Source organism: Phallusia mammillata, chromosome 1 (genome assembly GCF_965637545.1).
Source record: "Phallusia mammillata chromosome 1, kaPhaMamm4.hap1.1, whole genome shotgun sequence".
NCBI classification, from domain to species: Eukaryota; Metazoa; Chordata; class Ascidiacea; order Phlebobranchia; family Ascidiidae; genus Phallusia; species Phallusia mammillata.
In genome coordinates, this window is record NC_137252.1 from 32,315,986 (window position 1) to 32,342,413 (window position 26,428).

Consider the following 26,428-nt stretch of genomic DNA (forward strand, 5'->3'; position numbering starts at 1 on the left):
AGTCAAAATTTTCACAGGTGACTTCTTTGCTACATAAAACAGCTGCAAATGTGTGATATTAAGTTAACATTTAAAATAAACTAAAATACTGTAAACTTCGGTTAATCCGGACCTGTTTGTTCGAATTAGGCGAAGATCCGGATTAACCGAATCCGGATTAAACGAGTTTTTTTGTAATCAAACCAATGACCAAAAACTATTTTACCGTCTGCTGGTAAAGTGATGTTTTCAGTTTCAACATCACGAGGACTCGTAGTCGACATTTTTGATCAAAGTCCTTTGCTTGACGCAACACATAAGCGGCCCACCGCGCAAAAGAAACCAGAAAAAGGCAAGTTTAGCTTCTTTCTTCATTAAACTTGTTTTTGTTTATTACGTCACAGAGAAAAGTTTTACGAAACAATGCATGAACAAAATTTCCTTATGTGTATCATATTCAGCAGAATCATGTGACCTTGATCATAAAAGGCGAAACAGCAGAATGAATAAAAAATATCATTTAGATTATTGTCATGCATAGTTTCGTTGCCATTTTGCAGAAAAATAAATCAAAATTTCTAAAACCAAAATGTTTATTACACTAAATTCAAATGAACTTTAGTAATTTCTTTTTCGGACAAAAACGCAGCTCTCATTCGGTTTAGTTAAACCCGTATTGCTGTTGGAAGGCTGACTGTGTTTGGGGGTAACTTCCTGGCGGGGGTGGGGGCATTGAGCCCTGGTAGAAGCCCGGAGGGGGCGGCGGTGGGGCTCCTGGACCCTGGTTGTACCCCTGAAATGGTGGGGGAGGGGGAGTACCTTCGGGGTAAATCCCTGGTGGTGGAGGGGGCACTGGGAAAGTACCGGGAACACCTATTGTATTTGAAGTATAGTTATGCAACTTTATGATTTGATGCAATAGTTTTAGGTGTTCTGAAATGATAACACTAGCAAAAAAACGAATTTAAAAAGCAAATTTCTAACAATGACATGTGCGTTCAGTGGTGGTATTCAACAGGTTCGCACCGGTTCTATAGAACTGACTCACGAAATTTTATGAGATCAGCGAACCGGTAAGCATTACTGGATACTGTCAGTGGACTTTTTGTAACAAAACCGGCTGAAAAATATGACTTTTGTGATTTGAACCGACTGACAAAAAGTTTAAATCCCACCACTGGTTTTAGGTGTTCGGAAATATAAACACTTGCAGAAAAACGAATTTTAAAAGCTATTTTCTAACAATGACATGTACGTATATAAAGATGACAAATCTAGTTGATTTAAACTTTTTCGAAGTTTGTTCAAAAAGTTCGAACCCCTTTAATAGGTTATACCAGGGGCGCAAAGGAATTGCAAATACTTGAGTTTTTTAAAAGCAAAAAAAAAACGTTTGTGTTGATGACATTACGAAAAACAAAATGAAGTCACAATACGAATCAGTATTAAAAGACCATTAAATGTTTGCAAGCAGTTGCAATTGCCGTATAAAAAAATCACGAAGGCTGTAAGCATTTTCCCTTGGAGAACTAAAAAGTCTAAAACTGCATAACTTTGAGTAATAAGAGCGGCACTTTCGCGCATTCCTGGCAAACGATCACAAAAGACTAAATCGACATTTGAGTTTGTGACTTTTTTTGAAACATACAGAGGTAACATGTTGTAAACCGTTTTTCCTTACCTCCTTGCACTTGCTGCATATTTTGTCGCTTTTTCTTTAACATGTAATACTTGCAGATCATGGAAAAGATGACACTAACACCAACAAGGACACCGATCAACACGTTGTATCTAATGACAAAATAAAGCGAATTGCCATTGCTTCAAGACAACAAAAATATATAATTTAAATCAGACTTATTAATAGCCTGCATTATTATACATAGAGATATAATATGTGATTTGAATCAAAGTAAACATTTGCTCAGATTGAGCACGTCTAACTTAATGCCAAGAAAAATTCTTTTAGTTTTTTTGCACAGAAGACCAAATACCAACAAAAAGTGATCCTGACAAAAGGGACATATAAAGTTTATGCGACAAAATGTACCATACAAACAGTGGTGGGATTCAGTCGGTTTGCACCGGTTCTATAGAACCGTCTCACGAAATTTTATGAGATCAGCGAACCCGTTAGCATTACCGGTTACTGTCAATGGATTTTTTGTAACAGAACCGGCTGAAAAATATGACCTTTGCAATAGAACCGGCTGCAAAAATTTTGAGCTTCACCACAGCAGACAAATGATACAAATATTTATTATTATGGTTTGCAAAAGTGCTGAAAATAAAGGCTAAACAAACAATGTATATTGTTACAATAGTTTAAACTGAGTGACGAACTATTGAGACTTACATCCAGGACTTGTCCCAAATATTGTCTCCTTGTTCATAGCAATGTTCGTAATGTTTTTCGTCACTGCAGAAGCCAGCGTCTTCGGTAAAGTAACAACAATAATCGTGAGATTCACATTCATTTTCTCTTCCACATATTTCACCTAGAAATATAAATTTCTTGTGACTACAACCAGTGGTGGAATTCAAATTTTCTGTCAGCCGGTTCTATCACAAAAGTCTTATTTTTCAGCCGGTTCTGTTACAAAAAGTCCATAGACAATAACCAGGAATGTTAACCAGTTCGCTGATTTCATAAAATTTCGTGAGACGGTCGTGAGACTATAGAACCGGTGCGAACCAGCTGAATCCCTCCACTAAGTATAACCAAACAGTTACCTAGTTGGAGACTTATTGCATATACAAAAAAAAACAATTTCCCCGAATCGAAAAAGTCAAATATTTTGCTTAAAGGTAATTATTCCATTGTACAACCTTGGTACCAGCAATTTTCGTAATGCTTTGTGTTACTGCAGAAGCCATTATCATCGTCATAGTAGCAACACCAGTCAAAGTTCTCACAGGTCACTTCTTTGCCACATAAAACAGCTGCAAATATGTGACATTAATTTAACATTTAAAACAGTGGTTCTTAACCAGGGAGGCACGCAAGTGTAGTGCATTGTTTGCGAGCAAACGACATTTAAACAGAAACGAATATTATAAAGCAATACCTTTTGACGTAACACAAATTTTGAGTAATGACATACGTGGCAAAGTTTTTAGTTTGTCAGTTTCGAACAGGGGTCACCAATTTTTTTAACTGCGGGCCGGATCATTTTAATAATCACGCTCGAGAGCTGCATGGGTTACAAGCCCTGACGCAGCCTCTTCCAAACTGGCACTCGCGAGGTTATTTTGACGACACCGTAAAGCAGGCGTCGGCAACCTTTTAGGCGACGCGTGCCAATTTTCTTGTTATTTCCATGTGTTAATGACCTCGCGTGCCAACGTATTTCCAAACAATACTGGTCCGTGCCAACAAATATTAATAATAAAGAGTAAGCAGAGTCACGCAAATCGGTTGGCGTGCCACGGAAACCACCTCGCGTGCCAACCTTGGCACGAGTGCCAGGGGTTGCCGACCCCTGCCGTAAAGGGTTGATGTCTTCCCACGATCTTATTTGTATTCAGATTATGCCGCTGTTTAATTGTAAAATTATGAAAAATATAAAAGTGTCTCATCTACCAACTAATGCATCTTTATTCTATCACAAGGAACACAGAAAGCAATTGTTCGCACACAATTACTAGTCTTTGCTTTTGTATGTGACTTAACAAACCGCTTTTAGATCATACTTATACCTTGTAATCCTGTTAGACCAGGTAAAATTATCACTGAAATGTATTTGAATGTTTGCACAATCTTTAATGCCGCCGGTCCAGAGTTGCAAGTCGGGCGGGGCTTTTCGGGCCGGGTTCGGGTTCGGGCCGGGTTCGGGCCGGGTTCGGGCTTAGGTATTTGTCAGAAAACGGGCTCAAAACGGGCCTGACTTTACGTTCCGTTTCCGTCATTTTTTAGTAACAATTCTCTCGCTTTGATCGAATGCCCACCCTGGTCTAAAACGTATTGTTTACCCCATTGTCTACTATTGTTCATTGTGTTTGTTGTCTTTTCTCTTTTTTTCTTTCTCATACTTTGTTGCAAGGCTTTCGTGGATAGACCTGTCAATCAAAATTTCGGGCCTAAACGGGCTTCTCAAAAACGTTTCGGGTTCGGGTCGGGCTTCGGGCTTATACTTTCGGGTTCGGGCCGGGTTCGGGCTCAGATTTCGGGCCCGCTTGCAACTCTGCGCCGGTCAGTGGCGTAGCCAGGGAGGGGCCAAAGGGGCCATGGCCCCTCCCAAATTTTCAAAGTTGTAGCCTACATGATAAACTTTAATTTAGTGTAGTTTCGTCCCTCATCATTGTGGTTCGTCTCTCAACTATCAAAGGAATATATTAACGACCAAAAATGACTTTTGTCACCAAGTTATAAGCCGAAATCCATGCTTTTTTGATTTATGTACACATGGAATAAATTAATAAAGCGTTTGGCCGTCCCGTCGAACCACAGTTTGGCAAGTCACGTGTTTGGTAAAAGCAAGCCGAGCGTTAGCAATAAGTTGTATTAGACAACAAATTATTTGGCCCCTCCCAAAATTTTTGGCTGCCTACGCCACTGCCGCCGGTCCTTAATTTGGTGACCCCTGGTTTACAACATAGACAAGGGAGACTTCTAGCAGTTCCATTGCTGCAAGTGTTTGAAAAAACAGCCGTTTTTGCCTGTTTCTAAGGGGGCGTGAAGTGTCGGACAAACATCTTAGGGGGGCGTGGACAAAAAAGGTTAAGAACCGCTGATTTAAAATTTTGTTTCGTATTTTCAGACTATTCATTCCAATCAGCCCAAATAAGTATTAAAGATGTGCTGTGCACAAAAACACACTGTCTAAAATTCAGATTGTATGGTGCCAAATACATTGAAATAATAACTAAAACTTAAATTTTAATCAAACAAATAACTAAAAATTACTTTACCGTCTGCTGGCCAAGTAATGTTTTCAGTTTCAGCAATACGAGGAATTGGAGTCGACATTGTTGTTCATAAAGCTTTGCTTGATGGAAAACAAGCGGCCTACCGCTAAAGAAAACAAGAAGTCGCAGATTTTACTCCTTTTTGTTATACTTTAATGTATTTATTACGTAACAGAGACGAGTTTTACGAAACAATGCAGGAACATATATAATTACATTTTATGTTTTAAGAAGCAAACCGACAAAAAACTCATCAAATATAACTTTAAAGGGGCTTGCGTCTTCTAATTTCCTCATTTTTTACTATATCTGAGGCATTATTGGAGGGGTCAAATATGGGGCTTATAAAATGACGGCAATGCGATTAGGCAGGACCACAAATAGGTTTAAAGTAACAGTATATCAAAATTAAGTCATTTAATTGACCTGTCACGTAAATACCCAAATTTCCTGTCAAAATCCCCAATCAAAAACACTGCGATACTACACAATTGATTATGACGTCACTGCAGGTTAAAGTGACGTCAGAGCAGATATGAATAGAGGCACATTAGTTCACTTTGGGTCAAGCGGTGTGTTGTGGTACTTTTTCTATTAGCTTCCGAATTGCATTGAAATAAGTAAAATCATGTGAGAAGTGAATGCTAGGGCACATGAGGAAGTTAGATTCATTCATAACGAGGATGTATATATAGGTTATGGGAACGACATTATTTAAAATGTTTTTTGATCCAAGGAATTTAGTACTGACTACTGTCTATAGATGCCTAAATATTTGTGTATTAAGTTGAAGTTGCGTTAATGTTTTTACTTAACCTTATTATTTAAACAGTTAAAGATTTCGTATCTAATTAAACCCAACATTTTAATAATGTGGCAATTCGTATTTGTAAATTTAACTATTACATACTACTTCATGTTGCGGCAATTTTTTGAAGTAATTACGTACAAACACTGAATTGTGCGTAACAACGACGTCACAATAACAAGAAATAAAATTCAAATGTTATCCACCCTCAAAAGAATGTGGATCTGCATACAACAGGCATAATACTGTTTACATTTTACTGTCTGTTACACTTACCTAGCTCTTGTTTTGTTGTGAAATCCTGATTTCATGTCAGTTTTTGCAGGTGTACTGCAATAAATTATACTTGCTTGGTTTAGGGCAGCCTAGAAAACAAAAAAATAAGCAAACTTTTATCATTTCTTGTTTTTTTCCGAATATTGATTAAAGCTAGGTTGTTGTGTAGGAAAATGTCGTGTCAAAGCTGTATTTATTCCGGCATAGAGTACATTTTCAGTGGAGACGTACATAAACCATTTTTTGATGCAGCAAGCGACTGTCAAAAACAGCCTGGTGGTCGTTTAGCATTAGTGAGCAGCGCAGCTATTAGAAACCAGCTTATTACCTGCTGCCGAACTAGCAACCCCTACTGGGTAACATTGCCAGGTCAAACAAGCAGCACCTGTACCTGTTTTACAACGACTTCACCATATACCGAGGCTAAAAAAGATTGCAACTCGGCACTGAGATACATTTGTCAAAGACCAGCGTCTGTGACGTCAACAAACACTCAAAATGGCGTCACAAACGTAGAAGTAACGGCCTCAAATCTGCCTCAAGGCCTAGGGACAACTGCTGGTGCAAACGAAAATAGTGTAAACGGATTAGTTTATGCCCTGATTGGGGTGGGGGCTGTTCTGGTGTTGCTTGTTGTGCTGTTTTATGCGTACGCAAGGCGACGGAAAGAAAAGAACGGAGTAAAACCATCAGCAAGACCTTTGGAAATCGAAAACAGGATTGACCAGTGTATGGACAATGCAACTGTACACCAAACGACAGATACTGCCAACTATGAACACGATTACTGCTAGTAAGTTATTTTTCTTGGTTATTTGTTATCTTATTCTACTTCGGTACGCTTTATTTTATTGTTTTGTTGCAGAACTTTTATTTATTTGGTTTAAAAAGCAAAAATATGAATAATTTTACAATAAATGTGAATTGATTGTTGACGTGTTTGAAATGAATTTTAAAACCCAAATCAAACTTTTTGCCAAGAATACAAAGCGATTTAAGTACGGCAACTACAACTCTCCGGTTGTACAGCAATTTTGCGTTGAAATTACAATTAGTATCTCAACGACCGTTTGCACAAGCCATACCATACCAATTAAGTTCCCAGCCTTTGTCAATTTATGATCAGAAAAACTAAACAAAGACTGAAAATTGCTCAAATCTAGCGAAATTCAATGAAGTTATGTTATTAGGCCCTCCTATTTAAACAATGTCGACCCTTACCGCGTGGTTAGTACAATCATAGTAGGCAACGATTGTTGTAAAAAACTAATAAAAAACAATTGTTAAGCCTTTATACCAGTGGTTCTCAAACGTTTTGATTGTCGGGGTAAAATGGTAGTTTAAGTGTGTAGGGAGGCGCAAAAAAACGAAACCTTGAGAAAATCACTAAAGATTATTACCTTGAAAGCTAATATAGCAATATTTGGTGGTTTTCTGAGGTCTGGTAAAATAAGTAGTTGGGAGCCGCATGCGGCCCTAAGAGCCGCGTTTGAGAATCACTGCTTTATACTCATACTTCGCAGCATAGCAACACAACGAAGGTCAACCGGAGGAACAACAAGCAGCTTTCAAGTTTACGAAGATGCCGAAACCGAACCATCCCCATATATGACAACCGTATCTAGTCGTCCAGTGCGCCCGGCAGCCCCCCTGCCCAAAGCAGCCATGACGAAGGCCGTGTCGTCATCACCGGTGAATTTGCATCCATTCGAAGCCGACTGGATGGTCCCGGATGTAATCTACCCCGACGACGGTCCTCCCTCTCTCACTTATGTCGAACTGCAGCACACAGACACGGACGATCACGTGACTGCGCCTGACTCGGTGTAAACAAACATAGCGGTGATTGGATTTTGTGACGTGCCACTTTTTCAGGGATCATTTTTGGAGACTTAAAAACATAATTTGCATTTTCCTTTTTTACACTGGCCAAATCATCACGTTAGCTACGTCACAAACGCGTGACGTCATCTTGTTGTACCCCTGGCTGTCTTTTGATTTCAGGTTGCAACAAGTGGGTTTTGTTGTTGTTTCTTTTTTCGTAAGAACGTTAGCGATTTTAGAATTGCTTTACGTGGCTTTTCCGTTTATTTAATAATATGTTTAATTTAAACGTGTGTTTATTTCGTTTTTTATCACAAACGAACTATGAAATAAATTAATTGTTCGGATTTATTTTTCACCAACCGCTTTGTCAGGATTTGAAAGCCTGTTGCCGAATGCCGATTCATATTTATATAAAAAGTTATTTTGGACATGTGTCCTACACTACTTGACTCGTCTAAATTAGTCTAAATTTTAAATTTAGAACTAAAAAAAATTAGGGTTTTGGCTATATCACCAGGTTTCTGTACATAAGAAATTGTGAAATCCTAACGAAACCGTAAATGCACTTAAAGAGCTGCTGTCAAGTAATCCGGTATAATTTTGTTTGTTATTTTAGCCACTTTTCCCTTTGTTTTGCCATTGGCCTTATAATTGCTAAACGGTTTTTGTGGCATAATATTGCGCACTTATATATAGTATTTAATGCTGTTAAGCATTAACCACGTTGGCTTCAAATTACACTGCTCAATTCAGTACCAATTCGCAAGCTAGTGGAAATCTGGTCAAGGCAACTTTTTAACCCCAATATTATACATTCAACTGACTAATAGATTCAATGCGTTTTAATGAAGAAGGGCACAATAGTAAATTTATAATGGGTATAGAAAATCCGACCAGATCTATTTTTGCTTTGAAATTTAAGTTAAAAACGGTTGGTGGGTTGAAACAACGTTAAATCAACATTTCACAGCTTTTAACATGGTTTAGTTCGGAAGCGGGCGATTTATGCAACAGTTAGCAAACAACTTTCTCTTGTTTTGAGGGTGCAAAGCAAGCGTGCTGAGGTCTTATGAACACAGTTTAAAATCGGACATGCAGTGCTAAATTGCCCGTGAACATAAGTTAGTAGTTCTTAATGTAGTATCAGGCAAGGGCGATTTGAAGGATAACTCAATGCGTTTTAGTAATAGGTGGTTTAATTAAGTATCTTTAATAACCTATTGCGGCAACGTTGCTAAAATTGAAATTGCTAAGCTTAAAAAGTCAAGGCACACTTTATGGGCCAAAGTATATTTAGTATTTTATGTTTTTATTTGAATATATAGATATATCCTAAAAAGTTATATTTTGGAACAGTCAATGTAGCGAAGATTTAGTGATGTACAGGTTTGTTTAGTTGCAGTAGGGTGCTCCTACCTAGATGTGAAAGCAGTTAATAATACCCGCAGTGGTGGGATTCAAATTTTATGCCATCCGGTTCTATCACAAAAGTCATATTTTTCAAAGTCCATTGACAGTAACCGGTAATGCTAACCGGTTAGCTGATCTCATGAAATTTCGTGAGACGGTTCTATAGAACCGGTGCGAACCGGCCGAATCACACCACTGAATACCCGTATATTAGTACGTTTATGCCAGTTTGAACATAATGTATATATTCTGCATGGTGAACCTTTTAACACAAGGCCGCGAAATACCGCTTTAAAATGTGTGATTTACAGAACAACGGTCTCTTAAACTAGGTTTAACATAAACAGATCGAACACAACTGTTTTTTGTTACTGTCAACTGTTACTCTGAGCATGAATTTTGAAGATCTCCTTCCTCACATCGGTTGGGGCCGATACCAAATCACAAACATGTTAATAGCATCGGCGCTTATGGTCCTCACTTCAATGCATGTGTTGTCATCGATCTTCACAACCTACCGAATGCCTTACGAATGCAAAAAGCTTCAGCAAATTCAAAAGGTATGATTTGAGCAAAATAAGTTTAATAAAAGTAAGTTAGGTTTTTCGACAAAAAATTAACGTATGTTATAGTAAAAACGATGGAAAACTTAAAATTATTGCGTTTTCATTAGTTTTTGTGGTACAGCTTTTTTATGGGTTTTTAGGGCGGTTGTAAATTTTGAAAATTAAGAAAGCCTAAACATGGTTTATTTGATAAAACCATAGTACAAAATTTTGTGCTGACGTAATGAAGTTGACAAGTGTTCAGAAGATTTATTGCACGATGACGTCAGATTATGCGGTGACGTAATCATGATGATGCATTCTTATGCAGGAATGCGGTGAAAATTGGAATGAAACATACAGCCAGATGATTGTACCATTCAATACAAACAAAAACGGTTTAGATCAATGCAAATAGTAAGTCACAAAAGTGAATTCATTCAAAGAAAGAAATGCTGATTTTTAGATCAAAATAACAACTTTAGTAATAGATCAAAACCATCAAAGAAAGAAAAGGCAATGTCTACAGCCAACATGTACAGCAAATAAAGTAAAAAATAAACGCAGCAAACAGCGGTACAGGGCACGTAAATTCTGGTAACAGCATCCCCTGTGTTTCTTTGTTATACTGTTTTGCTGCTATGAGTTTAGTTTATTTTATTCATTTTAGCATGTTTGTTTTAGCACTCATTTTTATACCGATTTGTATTTCGATTACAGGAACTAATGATGCCACATAGGCGAAACATATATTCCTTTTTAAACCGACTGATTCTGTTTTACCAAGGATTTTATCGTCCATTGGTTTTACTTTGCTGATTTTTAGTGTAGGCTTGTTTCAAAAATTTTACCCAGAAACATTTGAGTAAAATCCACGTAATGTATATTCTATTATAATTTAACACCTTTATTAATAAATACAGGTCAAAAATTATCGCAATTTTGTTTTAAGTCTGACCATTAAATATAAGTATTTGAACTGTCTAACATTATTGTCAAGGAGAAAAACAAATATAGCGCTGTGTCGCTTTAAGCAGTCGGATTCGAATCCGTAATAAAAAATAATGCGATTAAACCAAATTTGTTGTTTTATATTTTTAGCTACAACTACACCGATCACTGGATAGATTCCAACAACACTGACATTTGCCTGTTACTTGGTAACGCGTCTTCTTCACAAATCCCTTACTTAAAGGTAAATTAAATACACGTCATAAAAAATGACTGCCTAAAAACGTTCCACATCATTAAAATGTGTGATTCTGAACTTTTGCAAATATTGCGCTTCAACACAGACCGATAAATGTGATGAGCACGCGTTTACAAGCGACGGGACGGTTTTGACTTCAACAGTTGAGGATTTTAACATGGTGTGCGACCGGGCGTCGTACAAATACTTGCTGCAGTCGGTTTTTATGGCCGGTGTGTTTTTTTCAGGCATCATTTTCGGCAAAGCATCGGACAGGTAATAATTTTTGTGTTGCACTTTTTAAATGTTGTACTTTTAGTTTTGGTTTGTGATAAAAATGACGTTAGAATGTTTTTTCTATAAGTGGCGTCATAAAATTGTTGTACTGTAAGAAATAAAATTTGCTTGTTTTTGGAAAGGAAAACAATTTTTTTTCGTGGCGTTGCTTTCACGCTGTTGCCAGGTGTGACGTAATGTACGGTATGTGACGTCATAGTAATGTATTGTGATAAAGGCATTTGAATTAATAGTTTTAATTGAAAAATACACGTTCTGTATGTTCTGTGACGTCATACAGAATGCATTTTAGAGTTTGTTATTTGCGATTTGCATAATTGAATTGCATTTATATATTACCATTTCAATGCGAATTTTTTTTTGTTTCCAATTTAGGTTTGGAAGAAAGAATATTGTCCTTCTCATGACCTTGTGCGCCCTCGTCGTGTCAGTAGCCATTGCCTTTGTCAAATCATTCGTTGCCTACGTCACTCTGAGGGGGTTGGTGGGATTTTTTTGTTTTCATGGACCAACAGTTTATGTGCTAGGTACTGTTTTTAAATTTGTGACAATGGGGACAAAGTTTTTACGTTTTCTTACGTTTTTTGGTCGTGATTTAGTTAAAAGTGCTGCTTTTAAACGCAAACTAACAAGTAATAGGTGGATCGTATAGTATAACAAAAATATGTTAATATAGTGGTTACTTTTCTTGGGTTTGTTATATAGTATGGCTATTTAGTTCATTTTTAGAAGCACATTTCGTTCACATGAAAGTGGAAAATGTTTTTTTTATTTCATCCAACGTTTTGCGGCTCTATAAAGCTTTAAAATAGAATAAAAACGAAATAAACTATGTGTTTCAAATTACGTTGTTGCACTTAGACTCGCAAAAATTAACAGCGTGTTGTCGGTTTTAGCCCCTAAGCACTTAATTTTGACCAAAAAACAACCATTTATCCCAAAAATATATAAAATGCACCTTACTGTTGTTAACAAACCCGTTTTATCTTTTTCAAGTTTCAGAAACGGCTATGGCCAACAGACGTTCCATGGTTGTCCTTGTCGGGAGTTTTGGTTTTTCTGTGGGAAACATGCTTCTGGTTCCCATCGCTTATCTGGTACGAGATTGGATCACATTGCAGTTGGTGCTCACGGCATTATATGCTCTCTGCATTGCCCTCTGGTGGTGAGAATAAAATGTTAGAAATATAAAAACACTAGATTAGAAAAATAAACAAAAAGGTATTGATGACTAAATCAAACAGTAGTCAGGCATACATTTTAAAATAAAAACATGGGCTTTATTGCGTGATTTCTTTTTCCATAAAAAGTTTTAAGAAAATTAATATGTTTCGATGCATTTTGTGGTTTCAGTGTTTCGAAAATATTTTAGCAAGCACTAAATTTCCAGGCTTTTGAACGAGTCGCCTCGATGGCTAATCTCTCGCGGCAAAGAAACCCAAGCTATAGAAACGCTTCAAAAAATAATGGAGAGAAATAATTGCGACCCAGAAGCTCAGGATATAGTAAACAGGTGACAGTGCTGTTTAAAGTTGTGTTCGTAGTCTCTTTGACCACAGGGTCACAATCTATAAAGACATGTCTTACTAACTAACTTAATCCAATACTTTGTTAAAAATCGCCTTACAGTGTGACGTTTTATTATGATTTAGGGTGAAACTACAATGCATTAAAAAAAACTCACACAAAAATAAAACAACAGAATATTCCATAAATTTCAGGGGCTTGCAAGAAGCTTATTTTGCTCTTGATATGTAACGTAAGCTTACTTGCAGGCAGTAAGAATCACCTATAATTCCTTTCTTACAACTAATAAACGAACAGTCGCAAAAGTTTTAAGTACCTATAAGTTTAATACTCTGATAAGTCCTATTTTTTAAGCTTATATGTTTAAAAAACAGCATTGGGCATCAGTACCTCATTAGCCACTTTTTTAAGAAGTAGTGTCTGCACGGCTGTAACCGTCTTTTTTCTGCACGGCTGTAATCTGTGTACTGTCTGTTAAACCTTGATCGAAATGAGTAATAGTGACTTAAAATCTAAATAAAATATAAATTCTTGCTTTGTTTTTGCCCAGATTCTGTGAAGAATTGATCGTCTCGCCAATACAAGTTGAGCATTCTTTGTTGCAAGATCACCATGGAAACAGGATTAACGCAACGGAACGTAAAGTGGAAAATCTGGGAATGCTTGACACTTTGAGCGTTCCACATTTGCGCAAAGCAACCATCGTGCTTACATATGCCTGGTAAATCTGGTAAACAAAAAATATTTTATGCCATTATTGGTGGGTGCTATTTAAGCATGACTGGGCATTAAATACAAACGGAGTAAAGAAGAGACTTCCACAGAACAAAACATTGATCAACCCAAGATATTTTGTTGATTGGGTCTCATTAAGTAAAGCTACGCCAATTCTTTTTTGATGGTAAATATTAATTGTCCTATTGAACGTTTTTTTAGTTGATGTTGCTATAAGCTTATAGGTCAAGTCATGCTTTTGTTTTAGAGTTGTCGGACAAACAAAAAAACGTTATCATATTTACTACGTAATTTTATTTTATTTGCACTTTTACGTGCTACAGGATGTGTACTGTTTTGTTGTGCAACAGCCCACTGCCCACCGCCTTTCCCGTATATCCGTAGACATGTCGGACGACCAAGTTGGCGCTCTATGTAGACTAATCTAAGGTTTCGGATCTAACTTGGGCTTGTATATTCAAATTTATTCGGATAAGATCAAAAACTAAAATTACTGCAACTATGTACCTATTGGCTGATCTAAATTCACAAACAAATGCTGATATTTCTTTCTCAGGTTCGCCACCTCTTGTGCCTTCTACGGTCTCACCTTAAACGTAGCCAGTGTAGGTGGGAATATTTACGTCACAACGTTGATTATGGCTTCGATGGCAATCCCGGCGTATCCCCTTGCAATCTTCTGTTGCGAAAAACTTGGGAGAAGACTTGTGATTTCCTCCAGTTTTATCCTCGTTGGCGCTTTTTGCATCCCCATGTACTTTATACCAGTCGGTAAGATTGAACGTGATTGGTCAGTGCTATCACGTGACCTTTTTGTCAGCTATGTTTCTTGAAGGTTTTAGTTTTGGGAAGGGACTAAAAATTTCTGCCTAAATTTTAACGTCAACTGCTGCATTCTATTGCAGAGAACACTGGTCTTCAAGTGACAATGTTTCTGTTCGGTAGACTCTTTTCAATGATCCCGTTTTCAACTTTGTTTCTTTTCACCATTGAACTTTATCCGACAGTTATCAGGTAATTCAGGTGAAGGACTTAAAACACAACATATTTAACATACAAAAATAACAAAGTGTACCACTACTGGCTCTAAGTATAATTTTCCTTTTAAAATTAGATATTGCATTCATATAGGGAAATTTTGACAAATAGTTTTTTTTATGAATGGTAATGACGCATTTGAACACGAGAATCTAAAAACACAAAAAAACTAATCACAACATACAGTTCTGATTTTTTTTTAAATAACTCATTATTTTTGTTTTTCATTTCTGGAAATGTTTTAGTATTTTAAAACGCTTGGGTGTGCATTTTCATGTCGACTCTAGTAGACATCAAAACATGAGGTTGTTTGTGTTGCAAACTTGTCTATCACATTTTGTCTAAAAGTTTGGGGTGTTTACGCTAATAAAATAATATATTTTCGCAATGTTTCACTTTCAAGTAAGCTATTCAATAATCTTCACAGGTCAACTGCATCAAATTATGGCAGCTCTATTGCCAGGGTTGGTGCAATAGTGGCTCCCGCTATAGCGATGACTGAGGTGTTATACCCGACCCTTCCCAATATAATGTTCGGGTTGATTACATTTCTAGCAGGTAATAATATTTCGAAAAAAAAATTTTTGGGACGAATTTTCATTTGTTTGGGGGGGGGGGAAAGATTTGTAACTCTACGCAATTTGATTTAAAACATACAATTGGGGAAAAGTGATTTTTTGAAAGGGAATGAGGTAGGCCAATGGTTGATAGTGCAGTTTGGGATTCGGGAATTAAAAGACCTACTGCGTCCTGACTAAACAGCGAAAAACTGCAAAAAGAATGGGTTTTTATGTTTGGGTGCTAACAGTGTACACAAATTAAATATTTTTTCTGCAAATGTTATTTATTGGGCAGTTACATTTGGGAAAAGGATAAGCATTAATTTCTAAACTTTGTCCAACAAATAAAAAGTTTAGCAAATACTCATAAGAAAAGCGCTTTATAACTGCAATGAAGCACGTATTATTTTTTAGGTCTACTAATTCTTCTGCTGCCGGATACACGAAAAGTAAAAATGTGTGAAACCATGGAAGAAGCCGATTCCTACATTAGGGACAACCCCGGTCCGCTGACAAAGCTTTGTGTGAAGACATAATTATTATTATCAAACAAACGATCATTTTTAACCCATTAGACCAGTGGCCATAGCCCGTTTTTTAGTTGTTACCAAGCTTTTAACAAAGTTATCCGTGCCCTTTGACTACACTCTACATCAGTGGTGGCCAACCTATGGCGCATGCGCCAAACGTGGCGCATTGCATGATTAGAAAGGGCGCATTTCCTTCTTTTGATAATCATGAAAATCAAATTAATAAACTAATAAATAAATAAAGTAAGCCAGCCCTATTAATTATATGTATATATAGTTTATCAGAGTTATTTTTTACTTGATAGTTCTTATTTCCTATTACTATCCTTCTCATGCGAAAGTTGTTTCTTTCTCTTTCTCTCTATACACAAGAAGTAGTCATAGAAGGTGGGGTACGAGACACTTATGTCGCATCCAACACAGTATGTTAAAAAGTTGGCGAATGGTATGTAGAAGGTTGGCCACCCCTGCTCTACATTCAGCGGTTTTCAAACAGGGGTCCGCGGTCCTTTAGGGGTCCGTGGGGCAATTTTGGGGGGACCATGAAACGGTTAAAGCACTTTTGTAATCTTATATGGCGTCAGTTTGTCCACTGAATAAGTTTAAATCAAAATAGAATTGAGAATCGACTGTCTCCATTTGCTAAACAATAGCCTTTGTTGCATGACAATTAACAAAAATGAAATTGTTCGCGCACAATCGTAATGTTGTTGTTTTTGTCTTGTCTGTGATGTCACACACTGTCTTTGCATCATTGTTATGCGGAATTTTGCATAACTAGCTGAAATCCTACAATCAACTTTCGTTTTTTCTCAAATACACATTCGGGCTTAAGGACCGCGAGCCCTCAAAATAATGGGAAGGGACCGTTTTAAAAAAATAATGAAAAAGTTTGAGAACCACTACTCTACAATAACTGACAGAAGTAAATCGAGTCTCAGTAATTGACGTAAAATTCTAAACTGAAATTGACAACATTCTTTCGTATTCAGTGTGTTTTAGGTATGTTATTCGATAAAATTTTTAATCACAAATAACCTTACTTGTCCGCAATGAGAGCCAGCCTTTACGTCCTGCTTTTGTGCTTCGTACCACTACGGTGCATTCGTACCCTCAAATAAGAAATTCCTGTATTCAAAAATTGAATACTGTCACTAAGTCTAACAGATGATGCGTACAATTAATTCTCTCAAACTTGCAAAGTTTCCGGCTTGGTAAATATAAAAAAACCAATTTACTAGTATTATTGAACTTATAAAAAAAAGTTGTTTCCGTTTATACTTTTTGGCGGTAATCATTAGAAAAAAACTATTTTCTTGCCAAATTCAGTTCTGTTGCTGTTAATGGTCTGTAAACTTTGAAACAAAAATCTCCCAAGATAAAAATTCACGAAATGTGTGAGCCTGTTTGGAGAAAAAAGTTAAATATCTTGCTTAGATTTGTCCAGTGTTTTGTTTGCAAAGCAATATAAAAGGGAATTTAATCGGTGACATTCCAGACTGTGGTTATGTATCCTTGTCTACAGTGCCGGATTAACCATTAGGCAAAGTAGGCACGTGCCTACAGGCCAGTCAAAAATCCAGGCCACTTTAAAATCATTAGAAATTTAGTCATGTTTTCAAAATAATTATTTTGTGTATTGAAAACGATCTACCTTGTGAGATTGACCTCCAAAAACTAGTTAACGCGTTTTCAATCGCAAAAACGCGCAAAGTTGTTATTTAGTTAGGCATATGACCAAGTTTTTGCACGGTAGGCCTACCCTGAGTTATAGTTGCAACAACGATCTTTGTGACAATGATTTGGCAACACTGATAATTCTATTTTTTTAGTTGGCAACCCTGATTTTCGGGCCACTTATAAAATGTGCCTACAGGCCAGCAGACCCTTAATCCGGCACTGCTTGTCTACCGTGTCCTGACCTTAGCCCAGTAGACAAACTGCTACAAAACAGAAGGTCACTGAGTTCTCGGAGCATAACATAGGGGTAATATTCCATTATCACTGTTTAGACTGCAAACATTTAAACATAAGCGCGCGCAAAACCGAAGCTTGTACGATTATTACGTCACAGCGCGCCCGGGTAATTGATACGTCACAAAGGAACAGGTCCGATTTGGAACGTGCTGATTGTGTTACGAGACGAACACGTTCCAAGCGCGTTTAAACACTGCCACAATCACTGGTTGTGTGTTGTTGCTGAAAATGAACGAGTCGAATACTTTAGAAGTGGATTATGAGGCTGGAGGCCTTCTCCGGGTGGGATAATATTCACTTGAAAGGGTTCGGATCACACGATGCTGAAATTAATCTTTCTTTGAAGTGGTTTGCGTTAGTGTTGTTCGTACATTGCCAGGTGAAAGGCAGAAGCGTTGTAGTACGGAAGGAAACCACAGAAAGAGTTACTTTCGCGTTTTATAAGTTACCGTCTCAGGATATAGAGAACATATATTGAAGCAGTTACCAAAGTGTTTTTTCATGCTATTGTTGGAATATTGTCAGAATAAAGACAGAAAAGATATAGAATGGGATTAACAAAACATTAACTTTAATCTTGTTCTTTCATTATTGTGTTACATTGTCAGAAAAAATGTAAAGAAAACTTGTAAAAATGTTACATTGCCAGATTTAAGGTAAAAAAATGTAAAAAATTATCAGTTTTTCCTCCCACAACTTGGCGTATCAACGAAAATTTGTCCAACAATAATCGTGTTGTCATCATTTACTTGACTGTACGTGAAAACAAATTAGCACAAAGTTCTATTTGATAACCGGTATTTGTAGCTATACAATGTCTTACATTGTTCAAATAGCATTTACTTTAATTTCGGCGTGTGTCTTTATTGAGCAGAAACCATTGTTGGTTTGGCAGAGAAACAAAGGCCTCTTGTATGGGGCAAAAGGTTTATCTGGTCATTTGAGGTAAGTTATGAAACAACAAAAACAAAAACAGGTTAAATATTAAATTAGATGTTTGTTTATTTCGGGGACAGCTGGGGCATTAGGCTTAATAAAAGTCTACATAAAGTGCTACTTGGTATTGAAGCTATAAACAGAGAAATGGAAATGGCAAAATATACTATATGTGTATTAGCTTATATTAAGAAAGAAAAATTGTTATCTGGACTGGTTCGTTTGTACTTGATTCTACGACACTGTATTATTAAAAGCATTTAGTTTAACAGTTGCAGATATCAAGCGGCGAATTTCAAGTGACCAAAACCTCAACTGACACCGAGTAAACGAATTTGAAACCTTTTTCAACTTTACGCCCAGTCGAGTCAACTTTGAATTGTCAGGGAGCAAACAAAAAGAAAACGATTAATTGACACCCGTATATGTATTGAGAATAAGCGAGTAGGGCTAGGCAGTGTTACTCTATTACCAGAATAACTTAAGCCCTGAAACCAAAAATATACACACATCAGTCACATAAAATTCTCCTATTTCGTATTACACTGGGCATCGTGTGATGGCGGAGTTTTTTGGATAACATTACATTGCGAGAGTATACTTTGAATTAGTGGTGTTTAGTGGCAAATGATTCGCTGGTATTCTGCATAGTTAATAAACTTTGCTTCATAAAACGTCAGACTCTTTGCCAAATTTGCCTTAGCAATGCCATCACTGTTTTTGCGTATTCTTACTCCAATTTGTTACGCGCTGATAATTTAACTTTTGCAGGCCTAATCTGTTTTAGCAGATCACCAGCTATTACAAGACTGCAGTGTCATAGTTCGAGTTTTAGCGTATCCTATACACCTTTTACCACTTGGTTGTAAGCAGTTTTAATTTGAAATCTGGATTTTTTTTCGCGGACCTAAAAAATACGAAACAGAAATGGTGCTGACGAATATTATTGAATGAAGTGGGGTATAGTCGCGGATTCAGAAAACGGCTTTTGCCGGAGTTTTAATAAAACTCACTTTTGTGCCAAATTTCATCAACTTTTGGGCTAAAATCGAGACTCATTTTTTTATGTCGTGTTAGCGCTTGTATTTCGGGTTTTGGCCACAATTTCAGGGCCACTTACAACGCTGACACTGAGTATATGCGGAGTAAAATAATAATATGATTACTTCTTGTTTTTTTATCAGTAACACATGGGTTACCGTTATACGTAAGCCACGTTATTGCAAGCTTAAGTACAATCTACTTTGAGGTTTTGCAAACGTGTGCGGACTGTTTCTAAGAATCTGAACATCTGATGCTTGTTGCCATGGAGACAAAACCGGCTAGGTCGGGAAGCAACCGGTTTATAAGGGGAAGAAGACAAGAAGCACAAGCTGAAATTGAGGGTTGGATTGCTGAGACCAGAGCGGAGACGGTTAAAGGTAAAACTCGTGGCAAAATAACTTTTTTGCAACCTTAAAGTTTGGATTTCATTTTCTGCACGTTTTTTTTTTTTTTTCGTATATACCTGTAGTCAATTGCTTGACATGTAACTTCGAACACCACTCTCTTTGCCTAGCACGGGTGGTAGCTCTTCGGCCCTTACGACTGGTCCCACCAACATTTCTCCCCCATTCGTGTTATAATTACAGTGCGCCAAACTTACTGAGCGCCCGTCACATAACGCTTAATAATACTGTAGCTGTAGCACGTTCAGTCATTATCCACCAATTGTGCCCTCCACTGTTTTGCGCCAATAACGTCTTAAGGTTGCTAAGCTTTTTCCGGCTTGGTTATTGTTTTAGTGCAATTGTGTCGCTACGTGTTCATTCAACAAGCAAAATAAACTTAACTTAACTTATGGGGTGAAGCAACTGTTGGTGAAAGAAAAAAAAACGATTAAATTTTAAATCATCAAAAAACGATACGAGGGGTACGCTGTGGAAAAATTTAGGTAAAATTAAGCGCTTTCTCCAATTTTATACAAAATTACCCAATGGGCTTAAAAAGGCAATATTTTTAAGTCTTCTCTTTTCGCACCAGCAAACACACATTTACATCCACAAAAGATTTTTAAACCTTTTTCATTGTTTTTCACAGCGGGAGCTTCTCGCGTTTCGTCACAACCTTCTAAGAACATCACAGAACAAAAGATGCTCGATTCGAAACTCTACGATATGTCGAAACAACGACTCAACTTCATTCTTCAGTGTCAGTGGCAGCGAAAACTCTTCCTCGAGAAACAAAAACGAAAAACCGCAGTCATGCATGACCTATTACGTAACGTTGACGTCACTACCTTCTCCGACAGTTTGAACGGTAAAGTGCAACGACAAAGCGACATGCGACGCGCGACAGTCAACCCGGGCGACAGGCGACAAAAAATTGTCTTGAGGCAACCCAAAGCTGCGACAACCATTCCTGGACCACGTGACCAAACTCAAACTGAACCGTCACCATTCGTGACTCAGCAAAAAGATGCGTACCTCGCTGCCCTTGCGCGATCTGACACCTCGGTCGCGTCTGATGACGCCAGAGCGCAGAACGCTACGTCAGAGGACCCTGACGTCAACAAAACGTCACCGGCGCGGGTTTGGCCGATGTGTGACGCGCGCTACGTACGTTTGAGTGAATCTTTGTGTGATAATTATCCGAAAGAATCGGTTGCTGTAACCACGACAACCAACAAGCTGTCACCCGCCTATAAAGTGTTTTGACGCCGTTTGGTAGAAACGTTTAAAAATTTTCAAAGCTGTTTCGCATTTAAAAAAAAATTAAGACACAATTAACGGATTACAAAATTCTGGCAAAAACACACGAAGCCATTTGTATATAACAACGTTTCGACAATTCATGTGTCATTCATACGTTAAGGGAGTTTAAGCTTAACTGTGAACGTAAAACTTTCTGCCAAGTTTTATTGGGTGTGTAAATTTTTTTTAATCAAAAACAGATACTTGAATATGGTTGGCAAAACATTTAGATTTAAGCAACGAAATACGTTTTTTTGGTTTCGCATCACAAATTTTGCGGTACACTTTTTTAAGAACTCGTTTTCTGTATTTTTTCTGGCATTTCTCTTGACCCGTCCTGAGAAAAACATCTGCCTTTCTGCTGCGTCATCTTTATTTCGCTTACTAATCGAATCTGAAAGTCACGTGGTTGATAAACTTTCCTGTGCTCTGCCCCTCTTTCTCGGCTGCCGCTTGATGTCGCTGCTTAGCACTCCCCCAACACGAGTTAAATGTCCTTTGGCCGTGAGTAGTGAGTTCTGCATTCTTTCTGTCAACTAAATTATCACAGTGTACCGGATTAAAAGCGATATTGTGTCTATCTATTGTGTGGGTATTTTAAAAATAGGGAGTCGAACCGCTTGTCATATGGGTTCAGGTTCGGTTCGGGTTCACTTGGTTTTATTTTTAAGGGTTCGGGTTCGGTTCCGGTTTTTAAAAATGTATATTTTCGGGTTCGGGTTTTGTTCCGGTTCGGACAAATTATCCGGTCCGAACCGGTTTGCGGTTTTTAAACCGGTTCAAATTTTTTTCGTTTCAATTTAATTCTACCCATCACATACCTGGCCTTATCAAACTCCAAAATAATTTTGCCCGTACACTGTTATTTTTGACACGCCCTATAAGTGTTATGTCGCGTATTCTTCAGTGCGCTGTTTTTTTTTTAAATCGCTAAGTATAAAACAGACTGCATTTTTTAATGGTTCGGTTCCGGTTCGGGTCCAACACCAAACAAAATATGGGGTTCAACCCAGGTTCGGGTTTTTAGAAAATCGTAATTAGCGGTTCGGGTTCGGTTCGGGTTTAAAGAAATTAACCGCTCAAACCGGTTCGCGGGTTCGGGTTCAGTTCCGGTTCGACTCCCTGGTATTTTTTTTCATTTTTGCTTTCTGATTTCGAAAATGTAATAAAAGTTGGATATTCTGTTGCGTTTGAAAAGACAAAACTGGAAATGTATGGAGTTTGAAAAAACAAAACTGGAAAAGTATGGAGAGAAAAATGTTGCAATGGCTGAAATATTAGAAATACAGTATACCTCGGTTAATCCGGACCCGTTGGGACCAAAAAAAGTAATAAATAAGTATGTCGCAAAAATACACTAATCAGTTCTGTATCTTAAACCATAAGTTAGATGTATTGTGTTTTTCCATAAATTTGTAGAAGAGATAAAACACCGCTTTACCTTTTTTAATTCCCCATCCTTCCTCAACTCGTCTCCTCTGCTCTGCTCCTGGAGGAGCAGTTTGGAGGAGAGTGAGTCGTTTTCCGAAGAGAGCTGTTTGACACGCTTTACTGATGCCGTGTGTTTTTCAATCATCTCCTTTCGCTGTTTTATCATTATCTAAAAAAATACTAGTTAACTAAAAATACAGCACTTTCTCAGGCTAAACATAAATTCATAACTTGGGTCGGCCTTGAAGCGTCTATGCAGACTAGCGATCACGGCACACTCATGAAATAATTACTGGTCAATCTGGCCATCTCTACCACGAATCTGACATGTGCAGGATACGAGCCAGGCAACGGTGCTTGTGATTCGACTGCCGCTGTACCCGCGTACCATTTTACTGCATAGTCAATTACTTTCTACATTCATTACTTTTACATTTAAATTCAGCCCTTAACCCACATAGGGTGTGATTTTAATACTGTAAATAATAGAAAAATTAGTAAAATAATAGAACCCAAATTTCATTTACCTCAATTGTGGCTTTTAACATCCCATTTTCCTTTTCCAGAATTGCGACGTTTTCTTGTGCGGAGCTCAACAGCGCCTCCAAGTGAGTTTTGTTACTTGCCAAGCATCTTGCCTCGGTTGACTTGCTTTGTAATCTGCCCAAATGAGAGGCGTAATCGATGCGGATTTTCTCTATTTCTTGATTATATTGCGCAATGCTGGACAAAAAATGAATTTAAAACATAACTGACAGACCTTGTATGCAAGGATGGCAGTACGGTACGGTACGTATTGCGCTGACCGTACCACGTACCTCGTTACGTAGAGCGTACTCAAAGCCCAAGAAACTTTCAATGGAATGTAACATTCGTTAAATTCTTTAAAAAAAAAACATTTTTTGAATAATATTCAGTTAAAACAGTTTGCTTTAACGTTTTATTGGTTTAGCAACGTTTTGAAAAAGTTTCATCAAATTGTTGCTCTTGTATCACCCATTCATTACAGCAGGGGTGTGCAACCTTTTTTCACTGTGGGACCCAATACAATTGCCAAGATTAGATCGCGGGCCGCACCTTTATATAACACAAGGTGATTTTACTTTGTTGGGTTTACCCAAATGCTTTAACTACAAGTATAAGTAGCATTTGATTCTAGCCACATATTGCAAGATCGCAGAAAAATAGCACCGGGCGCATTAATATGCTCAAAAATGTAGAATAATTGAACTCGTATGCCAATTAGAAATTTTCCTGAGTCTCCGCGGGCCGCACGCCCTTAATCGACGGGCCGCATTTGGCATTAGGTTGCACACCCCTGCATTACAGTACGATCACATTGTACATAATAATGGTCATACATTCACTGCCAACAATTTGTTTGACGTCATAAACAAAGCTCTAACCAAAACACGTTGCAGTTTCCACGCGTTTTGTTGCTTTTATGCCAGCATGCTTGTTTAAGAGCAAAATTGTCAATTTTTTTCAGATTTTACGATGTTTCATACTATACCGCTACAAACAAATCAAAATATCCACGGTGGCCGCCACCGTGTCTTACAAACCCACCCCGCCACCGCCCACTCGGCGCCTATGCGCGTAACCCTCCTTTTGCATAGTAAGCACGCATTATTAAGCAGTGACGTCATAAACTTTTTTGAGCACTATTTTGAGACAGGGACACTGTGATGAAATCATGTTTTAAACAACTTAAATTCAAGTTTCAGACAATTTTGATATTATCTGCAAATGGCAACGATTCAAAAATGACCGTTTAATCAACATTTAATATGCGTACCAGTACGGTGGAACTGTTGTATAACCAGTCTTTTATATGTTCACAAAAAATGTTTATTGTTTTGTCCTTGGGGACAAGCATAAAATAACTTACAAACGTTCAGAAAATACATTTTTACTTACAGTTCATGTTCTGCTAATCCTTCATCAATAATTCCTCTATCTTTTTTTGACATCAGATGTTTTTCAGTTGGGCTTTCTGATTTGTCTTCATACTTTGCGAGCAGATTTGTTGCGTTTTCTTCACTTTTTTCGCATTCAATTAAACTTTTAGCTTGGTATTCAACTAAACTTTTAGTTTCCAATGCGGCTTTTACATGGTCTAAAGTCCGACAGATGAGACGTTGCGTTTCGATTTCTTTACGTAAAATTTCGCTGCCAGAACATTCATCACATCTGGAAAAGAAACATACATCAATTCGTGTTTAACTTTAATTGGCACAAAACAACCGGTTAAAAAGATGATGCCCTTTTTTCAAAATCTCACAATAAAAACTAATTTGCCTAAAGTTAGGATGAAGTTTACAAGCAATATTTGTAGTAAAAACTGGTGATGCACCGAACTCGCCTAAAAAAGTTCGGGCCGAAACCGAATATTCGGCCACGAGGCCGAATAACTTCGGCCGAATCAGGCCGAACCTAAAATTCCCGTTTCTATGGATGTTTTCAACTGAACCTTGTGTCGTTGATGCGAGTGAAATGAATTATGACAAATCAAAAACACTTTCACAATGCGGAAGCTTTACTAAACTTGTCATACTTTGCAGACAACGTGGCTCGTATTTAATAGACACAAAATCAGTTAATTTATGACGTTTTGTATTGGCGAAAATGATAGTTTGGGCATTAATTCCATGCAATCATAAAGTTCGGTTTCGGCTGAATTTTTAAAAAAGTTCGGGCCGAAACCGAAACATCAAAAAACAGCGTATTCGGTCGAAATGTTTCGGCCAACCCAAACTTCGGTGCATCACTGGCAAAAACTAAAAAGCAAGCACAACACATAAGGTACAATGACATTGCAAGTCTTACAAGGTCTTAACATTCGTAAATCTACTAATTTGTGTGGTTGGGGTATTTAACTTGAAAAAAATTGACCGGTTAAAATGTTAAGAAACAGCCTACCTTTCTTGTAGGGTGCATTCTCTGCCACAGATACTTTTTTGCAACAGGAAGCAAACACCCAACGCAAGCAGAAACCAGCAAGCAAACAAATTGTCAGAAAAGTTTCGAACCCAAGCTGCAAAACCAAGCAGACTGAAGAAAAGCAGCCTTAAACCGATGAGAAACCAACCAGATAAAAAAGCAGGCAGAAAACGGACACAGCCCACAGCACGACGCAGTAAAACCAGTAGGTAATAATGATAAGATGCTGCAATTTGTTTCGGGAGCAGCATGTTTTTTTACGGTGCGAGTTTTCTTTCTTTTGCAGCCCTTGATTCCATTTTAAAAGTCGTCTTGAGCAATCATTTGTCACAGTTTAGTTCCACTTATAACAAGGCTTTAAATTATTCACAGTCAATAAAACCTGCTTCAATTTGTTATGTCAGGTTTGTAATTGTTACGTCACAGTCTCTAAAATTATGTCATACAGCAAAGGCTGAAAGATTGCAAAAATCCACTTTTGCCACTTCAGTTCTGCGCTTTGTAATGAATTTCTGTGCAAATTTGGCCTAAATTTACTCAAGCACTGACGAAATGTGCCCAAATAAACTTGTTTGAAGTTGTTTACAGTAATCTGATCTGAAGAAAACAAGTTATTGCTCTTTAAAACTGATATTTCTACTCTTACTGTAGTACTAGCGTAAAATGTACAGCAGCCCTATGTATTTTTTGCCGAATGGAATCTGCTAATTGCAACAAGATTTATAGGAAACGTGTTTTGCCTCTGAGCAAATAACGTCTCGTGCGCTTTGCGTCTTCCAG

General features: G+C 37.6%; 5 protein-coding genes across 9 annotated transcripts; 3 read left to right on the top strand and 2 right to left on the bottom strand.

The window, feature by feature from the left end:
- On the bottom strand, positions 1 to 12,283 carry LOC145234537 (uncharacterized). Of its 2 annotated transcripts, XM_080099255.1 has the most exons (7): positions 12,217 to 12,283; positions 5,972 to 6,060; positions 4,891 to 4,993; positions 2,809 to 2,922; positions 2,336 to 2,477; positions 1,661 to 1,770; positions 4 to 852 (listed from the first exon to the last, which is right to left on the bottom strand). In XM_080099255.1, the coding sequence occupies exons 3-7, from the start codon at positions 4,946 to 4,948 to the stop codon at positions 641 to 643; spliced, it is 636 nt and encodes a 211-aa protein (XP_079955381.1). In that variant the 5' UTR covers positions 4,949 to 4,993; positions 5,972 to 6,060; positions 12,217 to 12,283; the 3' UTR covers positions 4 to 640. The 2 variants fall into 2 exon arrangements, with proteins under 2 accessions (XP_079955387.1, XP_079955381.1); XM_080099261.1 differs by lacking the exons at positions 4,891 to 4,993; positions 5,972 to 6,060; positions 12,217 to 12,283 and having other exon boundaries at positions 1 to 852; positions 2,817 to 2,874.
- On the top strand, positions 6,145 to 7,969 carry LOC145211329 (uncharacterized). The gene is made up of 2 exons (XM_080080035.1): positions 6,145 to 6,764; positions 7,495 to 7,969. Exons 1-2 carry the CDS (start codon positions 6,145 to 6,147, stop codon positions 7,799 to 7,801), a joined length of 927 nt encoding a protein of 308 aa, XP_079936161.1. The 3' UTR covers positions 7,802 to 7,969.
- LOC145234497 (organic cation transporter protein-like) lies at positions 9,528 to 15,819 on the top strand. Its single transcript, XM_080099226.1, has 12 exons — positions 9,528 to 9,768; positions 10,085 to 10,170; positions 10,855 to 10,948; positions 11,049 to 11,218; positions 11,615 to 11,766; positions 12,236 to 12,404; positions 12,630 to 12,752; positions 13,317 to 13,487; positions 14,058 to 14,272; positions 14,407 to 14,515; positions 14,967 to 15,097; positions 15,514 to 15,819. The coding sequence occupies exons 1-12, from the start codon at positions 9,601 to 9,603 to the stop codon at positions 15,633 to 15,635; spliced, it is 1,710 nt and encodes a 569-aa protein (XP_079955352.1). The 5' UTR covers positions 9,528 to 9,600; the 3' UTR covers positions 15,636 to 15,819.
- Positions 12,330 to 26,125, bottom strand: LOC145234508 (uncharacterized). 4 transcript variants are annotated; one of them, XR_013861292.1, is made up of 6 exons: positions 25,628 to 26,122; positions 24,626 to 24,898; positions 23,233 to 23,428; positions 22,716 to 22,874; positions 16,673 to 16,757; positions 12,330 to 12,398 (listed from the first exon to the last, which is right to left on the bottom strand). XR_013861292.1 is itself a non-coding variant. In XM_080099235.1 (5 exons), the coding sequence occupies exons 1-5, from the start codon at positions 25,897 to 25,899 to the stop codon at positions 21,676 to 21,678; spliced, it is 972 nt and encodes a 323-aa protein (XP_079955361.1). In that variant the 5' UTR covers positions 25,900 to 26,125; the 3' UTR covers positions 21,544 to 21,675. The 4 variants fall into 4 exon arrangements, 2 of the variants coding, with proteins under 2 accessions (XP_079955361.1, XP_079955357.1); XR_013861293.1 differs by lacking the exon at positions 12,330 to 12,398 and adding an exon at positions 14,386 to 14,532; XM_080099235.1 differs by lacking the exons at positions 12,330 to 12,398; positions 16,673 to 16,757 and adding an exon at positions 21,544 to 21,810 and having other exon boundaries at positions 23,233 to 23,365; positions 25,628 to 26,125.
- LOC145234527 (uncharacterized) lies at positions 19,732 to 21,528 on the top strand. The gene is made up of 2 exons (XM_080099247.1): positions 19,732 to 19,963; positions 20,622 to 21,528. Exons 1-2 carry the CDS (start codon positions 19,837 to 19,839, stop codon positions 21,236 to 21,238), a joined length of 744 nt encoding a protein of 247 aa, XP_079955373.1. The 5' UTR covers positions 19,732 to 19,836; the 3' UTR covers positions 21,239 to 21,528.
- Positions 26,126 to 26,428: the final 303 nt, after the last annotated feature.

Bases quoted from the DNA above. Each gene is read 5' to 3' on its own strand.
- LOC145234508 (XM_080099231.1), bottom strand. From the start codon at position 25,899: ATGCTGCTCCCGAAACAAATTGCAGCATCTTATCATTATTACCTACTG. The intron at 22,875-23,232 runs GTAAATGAAATT...GTATTTTTTTAG, and splicing joins TGTTAAAAGCCACAATTGAG to ATAATGATAAAACAGCGAAA. The intron at 21,811-22,715 runs GTAAAGCGGTGT...GTGATAATTTAG, and splicing joins AGGATGGGGAATTAAAAAAG to TTGACAGAAAGAATGCAGAA.
- LOC145234527 (XM_080099247.1), top strand. From the start codon at position 19,837: ATGCTTGTTGCCATGGAGACAAAACCGGCTAGGTCGGGAAGCAACCGG. The intron at 19,964-20,621 runs GTAAAACTCGTG...TGTTTTTCACAG, and splicing joins CAGAGCGGAGACGGTTAAAG to CGGGAGCTTCTCGCGTTTCG.
- LOC145211329 (XM_080080035.1), top strand. From the start codon at position 6,145: ATGTCGTGTCAAAGCTGTATTTATTCCGGCATAGAGTACATTTTCAGT. The intron at 6,765-7,494 runs GTAAGTTATTTT...CATACTTCGCAG, and splicing joins TATGAACACGATTACTGCTA to CATAGCAACACAACGAAGGT.
- LOC145234537 (XM_080099255.1), bottom strand. From the start codon at position 4,948: ATGTCGACTCCAATTCCTCGTATTGCTGAAACTGAAAACATTACTTGG. The intron at 2,923-4,890 runs GTAAAGTAATTT...ACATATTTGCAG, and splicing joins CATTACTTGGCCAGCAGACG to CTGTTTTATGTGGCAAAGAA. The intron at 1,771-2,335 runs GTAAGTCTCAAT...TTTTGTCATTAG, and splicing joins ATTTGGGACAAGTCCTGGAT to ATACAACGTGTTGATCGGTG.
- LOC145234497 (XM_080099226.1), top strand. From the start codon at position 9,601: ATGAATTTTGAAGATCTCCTTCCTCACATCGGTTGGGGCCGATACCAA. The intron at 12,405-12,629 runs GTGAGAATAAAA...CTAAATTTCCAG, and splicing joins CTCTGCATTGCCCTCTGGTG to GCTTTTGAACGAGTCGCCTC. The intron at 14,516-14,966 runs GTAATTCAGGTG...TAATCTTCACAG, and splicing joins CTTTATCCGACAGTTATCAG to GTCAACTGCATCAAATTATG.